The sequence below is a fragment of the Cucurbita maxima genome, unplaced genomic scaffold (genome assembly GCF_002738345.1).
Source record: "Cucurbita maxima cultivar Rimu unplaced genomic scaffold, Cmax_1.0 Cma_Scf00028, whole genome shotgun sequence".
NCBI lineage: Eukaryota > Viridiplantae > Streptophyta > Magnoliopsida > Cucurbitales > Cucurbitaceae > Cucurbita > Cucurbita maxima.
Window position 1 is genome coordinate 2,227,419 of NW_019272044.1, and position 17,677 is coordinate 2,245,095.

A 17,677-nucleotide genomic window follows, 5' to 3' on the forward strand; every position below is an offset into this window, starting at 1 on the left:
TTTTTTTAAAAAAAAAAAAAAAAAAAAAAAAAAAATCCCCAGGGAAATTCAAATTCAAATTTCGCAAAAAAATTTGCAATTCTTGACACAAATATTATGATAAATTAGATTAATTTCATAAGTTAAATTAAATTAATCTTAACTATTAATTCTAACACTCAAAAGAGTAAAATGAATTTTCTTAATTTTTTTGGGTTAAATTTATTTGAAAAAAACAAACCTTTTCTTAATTTTTTATCGTTCTTTTTTTTATTTTTTTATATAAGGGGAATGATTCGAATCTCTAACATTTTGATTCAAACTTCTAATCTTTTAATTTCAATATTCATATTTTAAAGTTGACACTATTGATTTTTCGACAACCATATAACTCTATGAATAGAATAATTTTGACATCTAACTGAGATCTTAAGACTATGATTTAATTTGCCAGTCGAGATGAGGGGCAAAAATGTCATTTAGAGAACCATTTGAAAGGTTGAATTTTTGAGGCACAAGCCAAACACAAGCCTTATGCTGGTCGGACGTCATCAGATTTAATAATTTTCGCCACAAAGGGAAATGTCAAATTCATTTGACCAAACACACAAACAAAGATATAAATGAAGAATTTTTCAATAACTCACGTGCCCTTTTCGACTCATTTGACTTTTTCATACAATAAACTTTTAGTTTGACCCATTTATAAATATAAATTACATGGTTATTCGTTGACTTGTAGACGCTCGAGCTTGTCAAAGTAGATCGACTTCTTAAGTTTCGAGCTCTAAGAAAAATCGTGTCAAAAGTATAGGCTTAAGAAGTCTTCTTACTTACCAGCCAACTCCTAGTCTCGAACTTTAATATTTCACTCACATGCTTTTTAGAAAAAATTTCAAGAGGTTCCCAACATAAAATTGTTTCAAACAAGTTCTTATGATTGGTCTCGATTCATTCATATATCTCTTTTTTACTCAGTCTCATAGATTTACCGGTGAAAGTTTAACATTTAAATGGATACGATTATTTGAGTTTTCTCAATCAATCTAAAATTAACGCAACTTAATTAGTTTAGATATATATTATTTCATAGGAAGACTTTAAATGGTCAAAATTGGCACGTAAATTCCTAAATAGGATAAACGATAATACGAAAACCTGCTTTTAAACTATCTCGTTTTCTTCATTCCACAAATAAATTCAAATACTAAAATTTAAGTCATTGTTTTTTATTGATTATAAATTGTAACTATCTGATAAGTGATAAATGAATAAATGAATAAATTGAGACTATTTTTGAATGAAATGGATTGTAAGAATATAAGTGAGGCTGACGGCGATACATAACGAGTCAAAGCGAATAATATTTGTTAGCAGTGGATTTGGGCTGATGAGATCCCACATCGGTTGGGGGGGAACAAAACATTCCTTATAAAAACTTCTCTCTAACAAACACGTTTTAAAGTCGTGAGGTTGACAGCTATACAACGAACAATATTTTTTTAGCGATGAACTTAGACTGTTACAAAAAGGGAGTGTTGAATGATTGGAAATTTAAAACTAAGCCTGCTTTATTTGGAGTAATTATTTGTTGGGTGACCTACGGACAAATTTCCTTGATATACATGAGTGAAAACAAAGCATACTGGAAGAATTCATGTTGGTCTGTGGGATAATCTTCACTCTTAGAAACGAGGAGTAAGTAACGTGACCATATCAGAAGGGAATATCGTGACCATCGAGTGTCAAATCTAGATTCCAAATCTTGGGTATGAGTCATTACACAAACACTACAGAATTCATGTTGGTCTGTGGGATAATCTTCACTCTTAGAAACGAGGAGTAAGTAACGTGACCATATCAGAAGGGAATATCGTGACCATCGAGTGTCAAATCTAAATTCCAAATCTTGGGTATGAGTCATTACACAAACACTACAAAAGTGAATCCTCTCATCGTAGGATATGGTTTGGGGACGAACAACACATATTGGTTTATATGGATAATGGTCACATTGCAGGAGATTATCGAGACTATCAATTATCGAATTTGAATTTCAAATTAATCAACCATGGGTTGAAATAAAATGATTCATAAATGAAAAATGTAATTTCCAATTTTGCCTCAATAATTTAGCTATTTGAATATTTACCCCTCGAAAAAGGCCTTAATGCAATTTGGCCCATAATAAACATTGGGGAAGCCTATGTATATCATGGGCTAAACGTTAAGTTAATGAATATCCATAAATTTCACAATTATAAATTTATCTTAAATTCAATTTATTTTATTAGACATAAATTAAAATTTATACCAATAGTTGAATTAATTTTATTAAAAAATTATTAGAAACAAAATTGATTATATATATATAATAGATACATATACACACATACATATGTACGAATGTACGTATAAAAACTATACAACAGTGTCATATTTATCGCATTAAAGTTGAGTTGGATTATTATTTATTTATTTATATATATATTTTTTATTAGGTTAAATTTTTGAAAAATTGAAAAAATCAATTCGGTTTGTGGGTTGACCTGACAAACTCGACCAACTTGAACATCGGGTTACAACCCAACCCAACTCAACTTTTAAAATGATTAAGAATGTTCAACATTTGTAAATGATGTTAGAACAATCAGAGATGTGTTGTCACTCTATTCTTGCTAGCTACGTTCCATTTGGGAGGACGTTTCAGAAACTACCAAATTCAGTTTAGGCTGAATTTTTTTAGAAATTAAAAATTTGGTTCGAGTTGCGGGTTGATAGGTTTAGTAGCTCAATCATAAAAACTTCATAGCTTTACTTTGAGCAATTTCATGTTTGGGTGATTTCTCGGAAATTTCCTAGTATGCATGTGAGTGAGGACAAATCATGTTGTAAAGACTCGTGTTGGTCTGTGGAGATTGTCTTCACTCTTAAGAAACGAAGAGTAGGTAAGTTGACCATGTCCATAGAAATACCGGGACCATCATGTGCTGAATCTGAATTCAAAGATGTACCGAATTGATATAAATAATCACTCTCAATTATTTTAATTTAAATTTTTTTATTACACATTAAAAACTTATTAAACAATATTCAAAATTTCATCATTAAAATTAGAAATTGAGTGCTACTAACTTTCTTATCAAAATGACCTAATTTTATGAGTTCGAATTTTTTATTTTTATTTTAAATTTGTCACCCTCCAATTCAAATAAATAATATATAAATATGTTATTATATGTCATCTCTATACAATATTTTAAACTTATTATATTTTGATCCATATGTCACCAAATATATATATATATATTTAATTCTTTCGAATATTCAAATCTAGCCATTCAATTTTATAGCATTTCGATCAACGACATATTTTTTTTTTTAATTGATTTGGGAGAAAAGGAACCGTCCATATTTTAGAAAGCTAAACATTATGTAAGTGATCCGATGAAGAAAACTAAGCTGACACATCAAAGTGGGTCATAAGGGTGTTAAAAAAAATCCAACGTCTAAAAAAACCTGATCAACACAACCCGATATGTATAGTTTGAGTTGGACTATGAACTTACTTAAGTTTGTCAGAATTCAAATAAATAAAAAATTTATGGGTTAAGTTGGTTCACCGAACCAACGTGAATTTATTATTAGTTTTATTTATTTATTTATTTATTTTGTTACTATATAAATGTATATACATATATTTATTTTATTTTTATTTAATTTTATAATTAAGGATAATTTTTTAAAATATATATTTAAATTGAATTATAAATCTTAAATAAATAGATATTTAAAAAATAAAAATTTGAATAAACAATACGAACAATTCTGAACCAAAAAAAATGCTAACTCAATCCAATCTAACCCACCAACATCCTTAGCTGGCCACTCGTACAATTATGTGTATAAATGTGAAACTTGATCATCGTGATTTGATTTATATAGTGTATATAACGATATAAAAACAAATCGTTAACGTTATTAGGGTCATTCCCCACTAGCTTCTAAATTTTCGAGAACTTTTCTTTCACTCTTAAAATAACTTTCAAAGCACTTAAAAAGCTACTCCAACGTGTTACTTAATTTATTGGCCATTTGTAACATTCCAAATGTATGCTGACAAGGATAACCTAACCAATGCATATTACCTTATCCATTTTTGTGGCCATCTAATATGCCTTGGAGTTCCACTCTTTTCAAGGATGATTCTTCTTGTTTATTTTATATTTTAATGAACTAAATAATGTCGAAACATATTCATTCTAACTCATCGTTTTAGTTTAATGCTTTAAATAACTCGATTAGAATTTTCGTGTTAAGGTTTGAGTTGTAAGATCTTATATATATGATTATTGGTTTTTTTTTTTCTCGTCGTTTCAGTCTTGATACAATCTTTAGTGAATATAGCGAGAGACTAAAACGAAAAAGAAGTTTATCTAAACGTCCCGATGACACTCGTTTGAAAAATGACAAAAAAAAGAAGTCATTGATCGATACCCCTGCGAAAAATGACCTAAAAATGGCTCGAGAACAAAACCATTTGGATTTTTTTTACTAAACATGCCAAAAAAATAAACGATAAAATAATTTATTTTAAAAATACCTTTTAACTTTCTAAAGAATTAAAAATATTTTCGAGTTTTTAAAAGTTTCATTAATACTTTTTAAATTTTTTTAAAAATTATAAAATACATTTATCATTAGTATCGCATTTTAAAAATGTTTATCAACTTTCAAAGGTAATATTAAAAAGTTTAAATATAATCGGTGAGTTGTAGTTTATATAGTAATAATTTTTTAAAACATTTTTTTTAAAGGTAAAAGTGTTAATGCTCCCTTTAAATTGATACAAAATTTAAGAAGGATCGAACTGTAATTTTCATTAATGTTCACAACGTTTAAATAAGATACAAACCATCAACTAACTCCTACAGATAAAAGAAAATATACTACTAACTAAAATAAGATAAAATATACAAAATATCTCAATAACAAAATTTTAAAAATAAATATAAAATATACTTAATGAAAAATATATTATCCGATTACAAATATTTAATATATATATTTCATAACTAATTACAATTATACCCCAAAAACATATTTCTTATATTTTAATATATATTTATTAATTTAGCCTACAATTTTTTTTTCAAGTATATCGATATATAAGATATATTTCATAACGGATTATAATTATACCACAAAACATATTTCCCGAATATTGTTATATTTTAATATATTTTTATTAATTTAATCCGTATTGAGATATATTTTATAACTAATTATAATTATTTTCGGTCCGTTATCCAACGGACGTGATGGTGTCAAGTAGGATATTATAAGGAAGCATGAATTTCATGTGAATTGGATATCCATTTTTAAACAATTCACGAATCCTAATCTGCCAAAACGATCGCTGGAATCGATTTCAGTATCGTTTTCAAATACCCCACCAAAACCCCCAATACCACACGTTATGCGATCGCATATCTGTCACTTCAATGCCGCTGTCGCTTTGTTCAAATCTGGCCCCATAACGTTGTTTCCTCTCCAAATTCCATCGCTATTTTTACTCTTAATACTCTAAATCCCTTCACCCCACTATGTAAAATGTGCGAATTCCCCCTTGTTCCCTCCGAATTTCGATCTTTTCTAAGGGATTCTTCGCATTATTCTTCTCTTTCCTCTTCGATTTAAGGTCAAGGGTTTTGTTTATCAAGTTTTCCTGAAAACCCACTTCGGATTTTGAGGGGTTTTTGAGATTTTTGTGTGTTTTTTCGATCGCCATTAATGGAGATGTCGTTGTTGGAGCCAAGAACAGCGGTTTCTTCCCCGTTTTCCAGCCTTAAGCACCAAGTTGAGCGGTTTTCTAGGTGTTCTTCTTGCAAAGGTATACTCCCTTGATGTGTTGGGAAAGTTTGAATTCTTGATATGTTGTGTTTGATTGTATCTTTCTTCTACATTTAGTGTTGGATTCCTCGAAAATTGGCAGATGTTTTGTGGACCAAACATTTTTGTTCTGTGGTTTTGCTGTTTTTGGACGTTGGATTCATTTGGAAAGATTAATGATGTTGTGTTCTCTGTTGAAATTTGGTTCTGTGTTTAGGTAGATTTTTCAGGGCTTCTTATTCAAGAGTTCCAAACAAAGCATCTTGTAGTGGAGGTGTGAGTTCAATTAGCCAAGAAAAACTAGCAGCTGAAGCTTTTACTCATAAGATAAATGGAACAAATGGATTGAGTTCTAAGCTGTTTTCAAGAGATAGTAGATTGTTAGATGCTGCTGATGATCAATATGATGGAATTGTTATTGATCCAAATGGATTACCTTCGAATCCGATCGTCTTTTCGTCGAATCTTCGTTTCTCTCTGTCTCATTGGAAAAAGAAGGTAAAGATTTCTGTATGTCATGTTTCATGTTTATATTTCCACTAATGATTTAAGTGATGCCTTTGCTTGAACCATATATAATTTGCTCGTTTGAAAATTGTATTTGTGAGATTCCACGTCGGTTGGAGAGAGGAACGGAACATTCCTTATAAGGGTATGGAAACCTTTCCCTATGAGACGTGTTTTAAAACTGTGAGGTTGAAGATGATATGTAACGGGTCAAACCGGATAATATTTGTTAGTGGTGGGCTTGGATTGTTACAAATGGTATCAGAGCCAGACACCAGGCGGTGTACCAGTGAGGACGCTGGCCCTCAAGGGGGTGGATTATGAGATCTCATATCGGTCGGAGAGGGGAACGAAACATTCCTTGTAAGAGTGTGGAAACCTCTCCCTAACATACGCGTTTTAAAACCGTGAGGTTGACGGCGATTCGTAACGGGTCAAAGCAGACAATATTTGTTAGCGGTGGGCTTGGGTTGTTACAAATGGTATCAGAGCCAGACACCGAGCAGTGTGCCAGCAAGGACGCTGGGCCCCCAAGAGATGTGGATTGTGAGATCCCACATCGGTTGGAGAGGAGAACGAAGCATTTCTTATAAGTGTGTGGAAAATTCTCCCAAGCAAATGCATTTTAAAACTGTGAGGCTGATTGCGATATGTAACGGGTCAAAGCGGACAATATCTGTTAGTAGTGAGCTTGGGCTGTTACAGATTTTCGCAACGTTGATGTCATGTAGAAACCTCAAAGTTCACAAAAGTTTCTTAACCGCACCAAACATATGTTTGACACCTTGGTTTTCTTGTCCAATTCAATGTAGTTCCATATTTCAGGTGCAATAGAGAGGCATAAACTACTACATATTCAGTGAGGATAGTATACTGAGAATCTCTTCTGCTGCAGGGAAAGAAGGGAGTTTGGCTTAAATTGCTAGTCGAACAGTCCGAGCTTGTTCCGATTGCCATAAAGGTAATGTTCGTATCTAAACCCGATTAATAGCTTACCCTTCTTTACTCTACTCGGACTTCAGTGAATCCTATCGTTATTTCATTTTAATAGAGTCCGATTCGCTCGAAGCGAGGAGAATGTTTATATGTTTGCTTAGCATGTTCCTCTTGGACTGGTTATTTGGATCACAGGCAGGATTTCAATACCATCATGCTGAGCCGGGTTACTTGATGTTAACTTATTGGATACCCGATGGACCCTGCATGCTTCCTGCAAATGCTTCTCATCACGTCGGGGTCGGAGGATTCGTCATCAATGACAAAAACGAGGTATATCACAATCCTTAGATCTCTATAGCATAAGGTTGTTCTATTTTCTCGACTCGTCGTTTACGACAAATTCTAGCCGATCACACAACAATTGTTTTCGACATTCATGTAAAAAGACTAAACATATGTAATTAGCTGGTCATTGGCAACAGGTCCTGGTTGTGCAAGAAAAATACTGTTCTCCACAATTCACTAATTTTTGGAAGATACCAACCGGTTTCATCGTTGAGGTACGTGGCTTTCCGCTCGGTTCATCGTCTCGATTGTACGTGTTAGATTTAGAGATTCTTTTTTTCTTCTTTTTATCAACTCTTTTGAAACTTTTCGTGTTTATCAGAAGGAAGAGATCTATACAGGAGTTGCTAGAGAAGTTAAGGAGGAAACTGGTGTAAGTATTTTCTGTCAAACCTTTCATCATGAATGCAAATTCCAACAAAGAATCTAAACTTTAGAGATCATCAATCGCATCGGTTGGAGAGGAGAACGAAACATTTCTTATAAGGGTGTAGAAACCTCTCCCTAGCAGACGTTTTAAAACCGTGAGACTGACGGTGGTAGGTAACGAGCCAAAGTGGACAATATCTACTAGCGGTGGGCTTGGGCTATTACAAATGGTACTAAAGCCAAACACCGGGCGATGTGCCAGTGAGGACGTTGAGTCCCCAAGGGGGGTGGATTGTGGGATCATACATCCGTTAGAGAGGAGGACAAAACAATTCTTATAAAGTTGTGGAAACCTTAGCCTAGCAAACGCGTTTTAAAACCGTGAGACTAACGGTGGTAAATAACGAGCGAAAGTGGACAATTTCTACTAGCGGTGGACTTGGGCTGTTACAAATGCTACCAGAGCCAAATACCGGGCGGTGAGCCCCCAAAAGTGGATTGTGAGATCCCACGTCGGTTAGAGAGGAGAACGAAGCATTCCTTATAAGGGTGTGGAAACCTCTCCCTAACAGACACGTTTTAAAATTGTGAGGCTGACAACGATATGTAATGGTCAAAGCAGATAATACTGTTAGCGGTGTGCTTGGACTGTTACAAATAGTATCAGAGTCAAATATCGGGCGATGTGCCAGCAAGGACGCTGAGCCCCCAAAGGGGGTGGATTGTGAGATCCCACATCGGTTGGAGAGGAGAACGAAACATTTTTATAAAGGTGTAGAAACCTCTCCCTAGCAGACGCGTTTTAAAACCGTGAGGCTAACGACGATACGTGACGGGCCAAAGCAAACAAGTAGACTTGGGCTGTTACACTTAGCTTAGCCATTCCTCGGATTCTCTATGCTCTGTTTTGCAGATTGACACTGAGTTTGTTGAAGTAATAGCTTTCAGGTAAAACCATGTGATTTTCTTCATTCATCTTGTCGAAACCGAGTCAACGAGATCTAACATCGTTCTCCTCCATTAATCCAGGCATGCTCACAACATAGCGTTTGAGAAGTCGGATTTGTTCTTCGTCTGCATGCTTAGACCCTTATCGACCCAGATAATCGTCGACGATTTCGAAATTCAAGCAGCAAAGGTAAATTTTCTAGAACTCAAAGAATAATCAATCCTATGCTGTTCTACATTGAAAGCTGAATTTGTGGTAATTCAGTGGATGCCTTTAGCTGAATTTGTGGAGCAATCCCATGTAAAAGAAGATGTGATGTTTAAGAAGATTATCGACATTTGCATTGCTCGACTCGATAAATATTATTGTGGCTTGAACGTTCATCAACTCGTCTCGAAGTTCGACGGTAAACTTTCGTCACTGTATTACAATATCGTCGACGGGGAGGATCTAAACTGTGCTGGAAACTGAAGGGAACACAACCTGGCCTGCTCATTGCCATTATGTTCATAGCTGATTTAGCAGAGTATATATCATTATGTTATTAGCACAATTAGGTGTGCTTTTTTTGTACATGGCTGATTATAAATAAACAAAAAGAACTGTTATTTGAGTTTCATAAATCTATTCCAAAGGGATTTCATGTGAATCTGCTCACGGGAGGCACGCGTTTAGACGTAGTCGAACCGGTTCAAGGAAACCAGCTCGACGAGTTCAATTGGACTAGTTTGACACATTTTGGTCAACTGGTTTTGTTTTTCTCAATTTTTGGAGTCGAGTTAAACCATACTTTTATTAGGGCAAAATTCGGAGAATTCGAGGGAAGAAAATAAGCAATTCTTACTTGTTTTGTGGTTTGTTTGATGTTAGTAATTTGTTTGGATGATTTATTGAGTTTAACAGTTTTAACTTGTCGCTATAGCTCGACTCGAAAATGGTTAAGTATTGTCTAATCTAACCATAAAAGCCAAGCGGCTTGACTCATTTCATAAAAATCGTTGCACGTAGCTAGAGGCTGAGTTGTTGTAGCATAGTTGTGACGCCAGTCATGTTGGCTTGACTCCTCTCGTAAGAATTGTTGCATAGTGGCCAACATGACTCCTCTCGTAAAAATTGTTGCATATGCTATAAGAATGGTTGTTGTAGTATAGTGGTGTATATTCTTGCCTATCACCCGAATGACCCGGGTTCGATCCGTTACAACAACTTTAATCATGAATCATTGTATGTTTTTTTATGAATCATGAGAGTTTATGTTACTATTCAAGTTTCGGCTCAGTTACACATTATCGTCAGTCTCACAATTTTAAAACATGTCGATTTTCACTCTTATATAAAATTCTTTTATCCCTCTCCAACCAACGTGGATCTGACCGTTTATGCTTAAAACTTGTCATAGGCTAAGTGTCTAATCTAATATTAGAAAACTTGTCACAATGCCAATGTCATTGCCACTAGCACCCAATAAATGGCCGCACCGCCTGCCACACCTTTTTAACATATCACCCATAACCCACTAAATGCGAGTCACCATCTTCCCTTTTCATACGCCATTGTTGATTTCTCAAGCTCTCTGTTTTCTCAGCTTCTTCTTCCCCATGGCTGCTCCCTCTTTAATGCCCTTTTTCTCTTTGGCTCTCGTTTTCGCTGCGATTCCGGGTTCTCTTTCGTTGCCCTTCATTGTGCTCCATGGTAACATCTAATCTACTATCCCTCTCTTTGTTTTTAACTCGACTTCTTGTTTGATTCTTCGTTTCTCGATTGTTTGTGGTGACGAGAGTTTATGCTCATAAAAGATTGTGGGTAGATAAGTAAGGGGACATTATCTCTACTAGAATGAGATCTTAAGATTTATGTTCAAAGTGGATAATATCATATCTTTATGAAGATTCGTTGTTCCTAAAGTTTTGTGTAGCATTCCGTTGTTCCTAAAGTTTTGTGGAGCATTCCGAGATGGTTTTTGGTTTAGTAAGTTATGGATTGCCCCCTCGATAAGGGGAGCTTCCATGGATATGCATCGGTTTGTGGAATGATATCCATGTTCTTGTAAGTTTTTTGATCATTGCGTATTGTTGACTTTCCTTTGGCTTAGTTATACAATGTAGATAGAGTACGAGTGTTGATGGATTGAGATGGGTCGAGTGAGACATTTTCTACAATAAATCTAATTTTCGGGTAGTAAAATCCAAGCAACTCTTATTATATAATGAATCTAGCTATAAACATTGAATTGGTAGATTTGAGTTGTTCGGATCATTTATTTAAAAATTGTCTATATAAAAAATATTATAAAAGATGCTTGACCAACATAATTTCTAAAAATTAAAATTCTAATACTACAACATAGATTTAAAGAACTTAATACTTTAATAATAACAATAAAGAAATAATCAACCTCATATCCGTTCCCATTTAGCCAACAAAAAGAAGACTCCATGCACTCTACTCCATTCTCCATGTCAACCGAAATTTTACGCAGATTAAATGGACATCTCTAATCATACCGATAGCGCCATTGTTCCTGCATACCAGAGAATATAATACGTCATAAATGCTCTGGAATTCCTTCATTTTTTCATCATGGCAGGTTTAGGAAGCCAGTGCTCACATCAAGGGCCTAAAAACTTCACACAACTACTGATCAACTATTCTGGTGTTGAAGGATATTGCCTGTATGTTCATACAGCACCCATCTTTCCATTTTTCCTGCTGGTTTTTCATGTAAATCTTAAAATTTATAGCTACTTTTTGACAATGACTTTCAATTGCTAATTCTACCAGTGAAGTTGGCAATGGGGTGTGGGATTCTTGGTTTATGCCCCTCGAGAAACAGGTAAGACCTTATCGAAACTTATCCCGGGGTCTCCCCATTATAGATTAAATGTGGTATACCCAACCCAAATTATATTTTTGTTGTATGCGTGGTAATTCATCAATAGTTCTCATTCTAACGGAAGTTTTCTTCTACGTTCAGGCTGGACTTATTTGTGACAAGGTGCGAAAGTCCCCATGGCTCCTTTATTACCTCATCTAAAGATGTTTGACTGATTGGGTATGACAAATGCAGGTGAAGGAAATGGAGGAGTTGAAAAAAGGTTACAATATAGTCGGTCTCTCCCAGGTGATTATCGGTTACGAGATTCACATCTTTAAAGACATGAATCCAATGCAACCTTGTCTTTACCTAATCAAGTATTTATTCATAACTTGAAAAACGCTTTATTATGTACCAATATCTCCATTAGAATGAAACCTTTTTCGGTACAATCTAAGCGGAAAGCAAGCAAGCATGGAAAAGATTGCTAAGCATAATTTCGTTTGGCTGAACAGGGTAACTTGGTCGGCCGAGGAGTGATCGAGTTATGTGACGGAGGACCACCAGTGAGAAACTGTTTAAGATCTTTTTCTAGTCTTTAGATTTTGTTTGAGAATTCTGTTTATGTCTATATATTTCCTCACTGTTCATGTTCTTGCCTTACTCTGCGTCTAAAGGTTAAGAACTTTATATCTCTAGGAGGTCCTCATGCTGGTATTGCTTCTGTTCCTCTTTGTGGTGTAAGTTTTGAATTATCCTTTCATCTTCAGTTTCGGGATTTTTGTTTTGAGGAATTCAAATACTAAGTAGGAAGGTCCTTATTGAACTGAATTTCGGTTTCTGCAGACGGCCATTTTATGTCACCTTGTAGATAAACTCATTAAGTCAGACATCTACAGCGACTACGTTCAAGTATAACTCTGCCCACTTATAGTTTCTGTGAGATTCCACATCGGTTGGGGAGGGAAACAAAACACTTTTTATAAGGGTGTAGAAACCTCTCCCTAGTAGACGCGTTTAAAAACCTTAAGGGGAAAGCCTAAAAGGGAAATCCCAAAGAGGACAATATCTGCTAGCGATAGACCTCGGGGTTACGGCTTTGTTTTTCCATTTTAGACATGCCATGACATTCATTATGGCTGTTTCCTTCTCTGTTCAATGTCACAGGATCATCTAGCTCCCAGTGGTTATCTCAAATTACCAAACGTGAGCACTACTTCCTAAAGCTAGTTTCGTTTTCTTCATTTGATCGTCCCGACCACAAACCTTCACGTTTTCACAGACATTGTTTCTCATCACAAAAACGAAGCTTCAATTGACTTGTTCGTGTAAGCTTTTACTTCCAGGCTATCCCGAAGTATTTGGAGAAATGTAAGTTTCTTCCAAAGCTCAACAACGAACGCCCACAAGCGAGGAATTCAACGTACAAGGAAAGATTCAGTAGCCTACAAAACTTGGTGCTAATTATGGTAGGTTTGAAAGGGGCTTTACTTTCAGTCAAAGACATCTTGAAGCTCTGTTTCTTTATAGCCATATGAAAAAACAGCTAATCAAAAACTCCTCCTATGCTATCATTTTTTGTGGTCCAGTTCAAGCAGGACGCTATTTTGGTCCCCAAGGAAACCTCCTGGTTCGGTCAGTACTCGGATGGAGCATTTAATTCAACTATACCTCCACAACAGGTATCAACATAAATTGAAATAAATTGAACTAATGACATCAAAAACATCCAACATAACTAGTACTTACGACAATATGATCACTTCTGCTTGATTTCTGCAGACAAAACTCTACATTGAAGACTGGATTGGTCTGAAAACCTTGGATGAAGCTGGAAGAGTGAAATACATAAGAGTGGATGGGGAACATATTAAAATTTCCAATAGTGACATGAGAAAGTATGTGATTCCATACTTACAAGGATAAAGACTCGGATGGATCTCGGAAAGTCAACGAACACCATAGTATTGATTAAACAAGAGCAAAGCACCAGTAAAGAAAAGAGTAAGATAGTTCACAAAACAAAGTTCCTTAAATCCTCATCAACTATGCAAGCCTATTTTCCAGAAAGTTAAGGAAAAAATAAAAGTAGATATCCTATATATTCCAAGAGACGAATCGATGTTCAATGAAAAAAGTCGATGTATGAAACATGAGAATTGCATTAATGCTTTCAGAATGAGAACATATTGGACAGTACAATCTCACTTACAGGAATATATTAACAATTTCAATTCTGCCTGCTACATATTTAGCTATATTTTATCATACATATATATATATACATATGAGGCGAGTTCAGAAAAGTTGTGACCTCTGAGTTGGTTTAATAGACATGAATGTCCACACTGAACCCTTCCAAATGAGTAGCACTGAGTGAACAGCCCTTCCTGACGCCTGGATCATCTCCTTTAATCTCCTGGCTATGGTGTTTTGCTCGATAGCTGAGCAACAAACAAGAGAATCTTGTGAGGGCTGCCTGACCAGCAACACGAACCCTGCAAACTACACTTAAATCTGCCCAGATATCACCCATTTCACTTTGGCTGCTACTTTCGTCATATCCATCAAGATCGGATTCTCTTACAACAACTACAGAACTATCATCAAATGCAATAAGATCATGCGCTGAATCTGATACTTTCTTTCCAAAATCATCTATGTGGCACAAGGAATCATCCTTCTGCACAATCAGGCGGTAGAATTCCAGGGCAGCCTGCGAATAGAAACTGTCAATCAACATGCATGTACTAAGAATTGTCATCGAGTCCAAACCGGGATGAAAACCAAGTTCACTACTTAAAACGCAGAATTCATCATAATGAAAAGTCCCAGAAAGGTAAAAAGCTATAAGGTAGAAAGGGGCAATAAATGAAAAGCATATAACATCAATGTATTTGAAATCAAACCGTAGAAACAATGAGATGAGCTCAAAACGTGGAAGGTAATTCTTTCATATAAACAATGTAATATTTCGAACTAAAAAGAAGGAAGAGAAAGGAAGAAGGCAAATAGGATTGCAGTAATACCTGCCACTGTGATGGTGCTAAAAGCACCCTTGGCCTGATTGACTTCACATGTTTATAAGCTTCTTCTGGCGTCATTTGCTTGTATTGCACCTGTACACCACCATAAAGTCTCAGAAAAGCGAAGGCTTCTTGATTTTAAATTTAAGAATAAAGGTTATTTTATTTGCATACAAAGACTTACCAAATAGCAAATAACAATGGTTGTGCTACGCCCGCGTCCAGCTTTACAATGAACATAAGTAGTCTGTCCATGCGATGCATTTTCTTTGATAGCAGCATATGATCAAAAAAATGAAATTATTCATTAAGAAAAAGTTTATTTGACACCATAAACTTGAAGGTTGCACATATTCTCATTTAATGAACATAGACTACTATTGTGAGATCCCACATTTGTTGGAGAGGGGAACGAAGCATTCTTTATAAGGGTGTGGAAACCTCTCCCTAGCAAACGCGTTTTAAAAACTTTGAGAGAAAGCCCAAAGAGGACAATATCTGCTAGCAAAGGGCTTGGGCCATTACAAATGGAATCAAAGCCGAACACTGGGTGGTGTGCCTACGAGGATGCTGGATCCCAAAGGGAGGTGGATTGTGAGATCCTACATCGATTGGAGAGAGGAACAAGTGCCAACGAGGACATTTAGCACCGAAGGGGGTGGATTGTGAGATCTCACATCGGTTGGAGAAGGGAACAAAGCATTCTTTAAGGGTGCGGAAACCTCTCCCTATCAGACTCGTTTTAAAAACCTTGGGGAGAAGCCCGAAATGGAAAGCCAAAGAGGACAATATCTATTAGCGGTGGGCTTGGGCCGTTACTAACTTTTCATTAAGCAATAAAATGGAATAAGCAACCTGAGGATGGAAGCAGAAAGAATTTAGCAGAACATACGTACTGTGGATGAAATTTACAGCAACACAAATGTCACTCAATAAAGGTGCGAAGCAATAGTCTCTAGTCGGAATGGTCAGATGATCAATTCCATGATCCTGCAATGGTAAAAGCAAAAATCATTCTCAAATCAATTTATGGCACAAGTAGGCAAGGGAGAAAACCTACAATAGTCAAGTCAAGAAACAGTAACAGGTCATTAAATGTCAACTGAAACAACCTCATATCAGATGATACTTGCACTTCAATTTTCCAATATAGACCAAATTCAAACATGGAAAGAAGTGTACAGAAAACCATAACTCACTATGAAAGGATGATAATGGCAATCCTATAGGTAGTACGAAAATGGCATTGGAAGTCTCTCAAACGCCTTATTATAAGTATTCTTTATAAGGGTGTGGAAACTTCTCCCTAGCAGACGCGTTTTACAAACCTTCAAAAGAATCCCGAAAGAGAAAGCCCAAAGATGACAATATTGGCTAGCGGTGGGCTTGAGCCGTTGGCACCAAGTTAATGCGATAGAAATAGGCTTATATACAAACAAATAGGATCCCAAATTAGTTTGAAGCAGCACTTTCATAGCTCCACTTAACACAACTCCAAAGAATCAGACAGAATGAATTTAGTACAGAACAAGCAAATTAAAAAGACACTTACACGATATAGAGTCGAAGGAACCAAGGTCTCATATGGCTCATTTAGTGTTATCACTCCTCGAACGCCAACCTCCTTTAAACAGGGAACATCCGCAGGGAATGGAACAGCACCTAACAATATAAACTGAAGAAACAAACGGCATTTTCAACGCATATTACTTGCACTCTGATAATTATGCATTCTTTTGTCATCTGGGTTAGGAAGAACTGTCAAGATCAAAGATATATACCTCATCAACCTTGTCCCACCATCGAAACTCCGTCTGAAGCTTATTTCTGAAAACATTGTAAAGCAAAGTTGGGTAGAAAAGAACACGAGCCCCAACTCCAACAACGATCCTTTTCACATCAGACCTAACAATGCTTTGGCTCTCCAAATTACTAACGATAACACCTGAATTCCCCTCTTCCCCACTCTGCAACTCCTCTTCCTTCAATTTCTCAATATACATAGCCTCAAATAAAAAGCCCCTAAAATCAATTACAATAAAATCGAATAATATCTCAAACACATAAACAAACCAGCAATCTACACCCGTTTGCCCCAAATTTTCAACCAAAACGCATGATTATACACAAACAATTAGCCTCCCCCATCGCGAAAACCTAACATTCATTCCTAAACCAAATCCCAGAAATGGAATAATCGGAGAAGATCTCCACAGAGAAATACAGAAAAATGAAATTCTCAAAGAAGTCCCCACCCACCGGCAGCCGGAAAATGATATCTCGATGGAAGCTGCGATTGGTCAACACGAATGACGATCGATTAGGGGAAGAACAAAATTGGGAAAAATCGACGAAATACTTCGAAAACGAACCCTAGATTTTGGTTGAAGTTTGACAGGCTACCATGGATTGGATTCTACGCCAACCATTTGCTTAACATTGTTTGAAACCGACTGATGAGAGAGAAAGGTAGAGAGAGAAGAACTCCGGCAAATGCTGTAAGAAGAATCGACGAATTGGTTCAGAATGGTAATGTTAAAGTTACGGAAGGTCAGAAATATTGTGTGGCAGCTCATTGATTTACGGCCACGTGTTTGAAGGTTGTTTTGCATTCAGGAACAATAACTCACAGGCCGTCACATTGAATATTCACAATATTAATAATTAAGTTATTAAGTTTAGATGGATTTGGATTTCTTTGATAATTAATGATAGAATTAATATGCTATTATTAATCTGAATTTTTTTTTTTTTATAATTCAGTATTATTTGTAAATTTCAAAACAATTTGAAAAAATATTTATTGCTTTTTTATTCCAAGATACCCGATAATAATAAATTTTAAGGTATCATCGA

The 17,677-nt window shown here is 35.6% G+C and overlaps 3 protein-coding genes across 6 annotated transcripts; 2 read left to right on the forward strand and 1 right to left on the reverse strand.

The window, feature by feature from the left end:
- The first annotated feature begins 5,411 nt into the window (after positions 1-5,411).
- On the forward strand, positions 5,412-9,629 carry LOC111465057 (nudix hydrolase 8-like). The gene is made up of 9 exons (XM_023109324.1): positions 5,412-5,872; positions 6,089-6,369; positions 7,274-7,339; positions 7,510-7,647; positions 7,800-7,877; positions 7,985-8,035; positions 8,945-8,979; positions 9,061-9,169; positions 9,245-9,629. Exons 1-9 carry the CDS (start codon positions 5,773-5,775, stop codon positions 9,449-9,451), a joined length of 1,065 nt encoding a protein of 354 aa, XP_022965092.1. The 5' UTR covers positions 5,412-5,772; the 3' UTR covers positions 9,452-9,629.
- An 836-nt stretch (positions 9,630-10,465) lies between these two features.
- Positions 10,466-13,932, forward strand: LOC111465070 (palmitoyl-protein thioesterase 1-like). Its single transcript, XM_023109338.1, has 12 exons — positions 10,466-10,672; positions 11,568-11,652; positions 11,762-11,813; positions 11,955-11,975; positions 12,048-12,101; positions 12,311-12,361; positions 12,473-12,535; positions 12,642-12,707; positions 12,963-13,001; positions 13,142-13,264; positions 13,385-13,477; positions 13,578-13,932. The coding sequence occupies exons 1-12, from the start codon at positions 10,501-10,503 to the stop codon at positions 13,719-13,721; spliced, it is 963 nt and encodes a 320-aa protein (XP_022965106.1). The 5' UTR covers positions 10,466-10,500; the 3' UTR covers positions 13,722-13,932.
- On the reverse strand, positions 13,925-17,355 carry LOC111465056 (putative dual specificity protein phosphatase DSP8). 4 transcript variants are annotated; one of them, XM_023109320.1, is made up of 8 exons: positions 17,225-17,355; positions 17,065-17,111; positions 16,603-16,843; positions 16,374-16,496; positions 15,718-15,811; positions 15,006-15,088; positions 14,825-14,914; positions 13,925-14,511 (listed from the first exon to the last, which is right to left on the reverse strand). In XM_023109320.1, exons 1-8 carry the CDS (start codon positions 17,225-17,227, stop codon positions 14,122-14,124), a joined length of 1,071 nt encoding a protein of 356 aa, XP_022965088.1. In that variant the 5' UTR covers positions 17,228-17,355; the 3' UTR covers positions 13,925-14,121. The 4 variants fall into 4 exon arrangements, with proteins under 4 accessions (XP_022965088.1, XP_022965090.1, XP_022965091.1 ...); XM_023109322.1 differs by having other exon boundaries at positions 17,194-17,355; XM_023109323.1 differs by having other exon boundaries at positions 17,081-17,111; positions 17,194-17,354.
- Between the last annotated feature and the right edge of the window lie 322 nt (positions 17,356-17,677).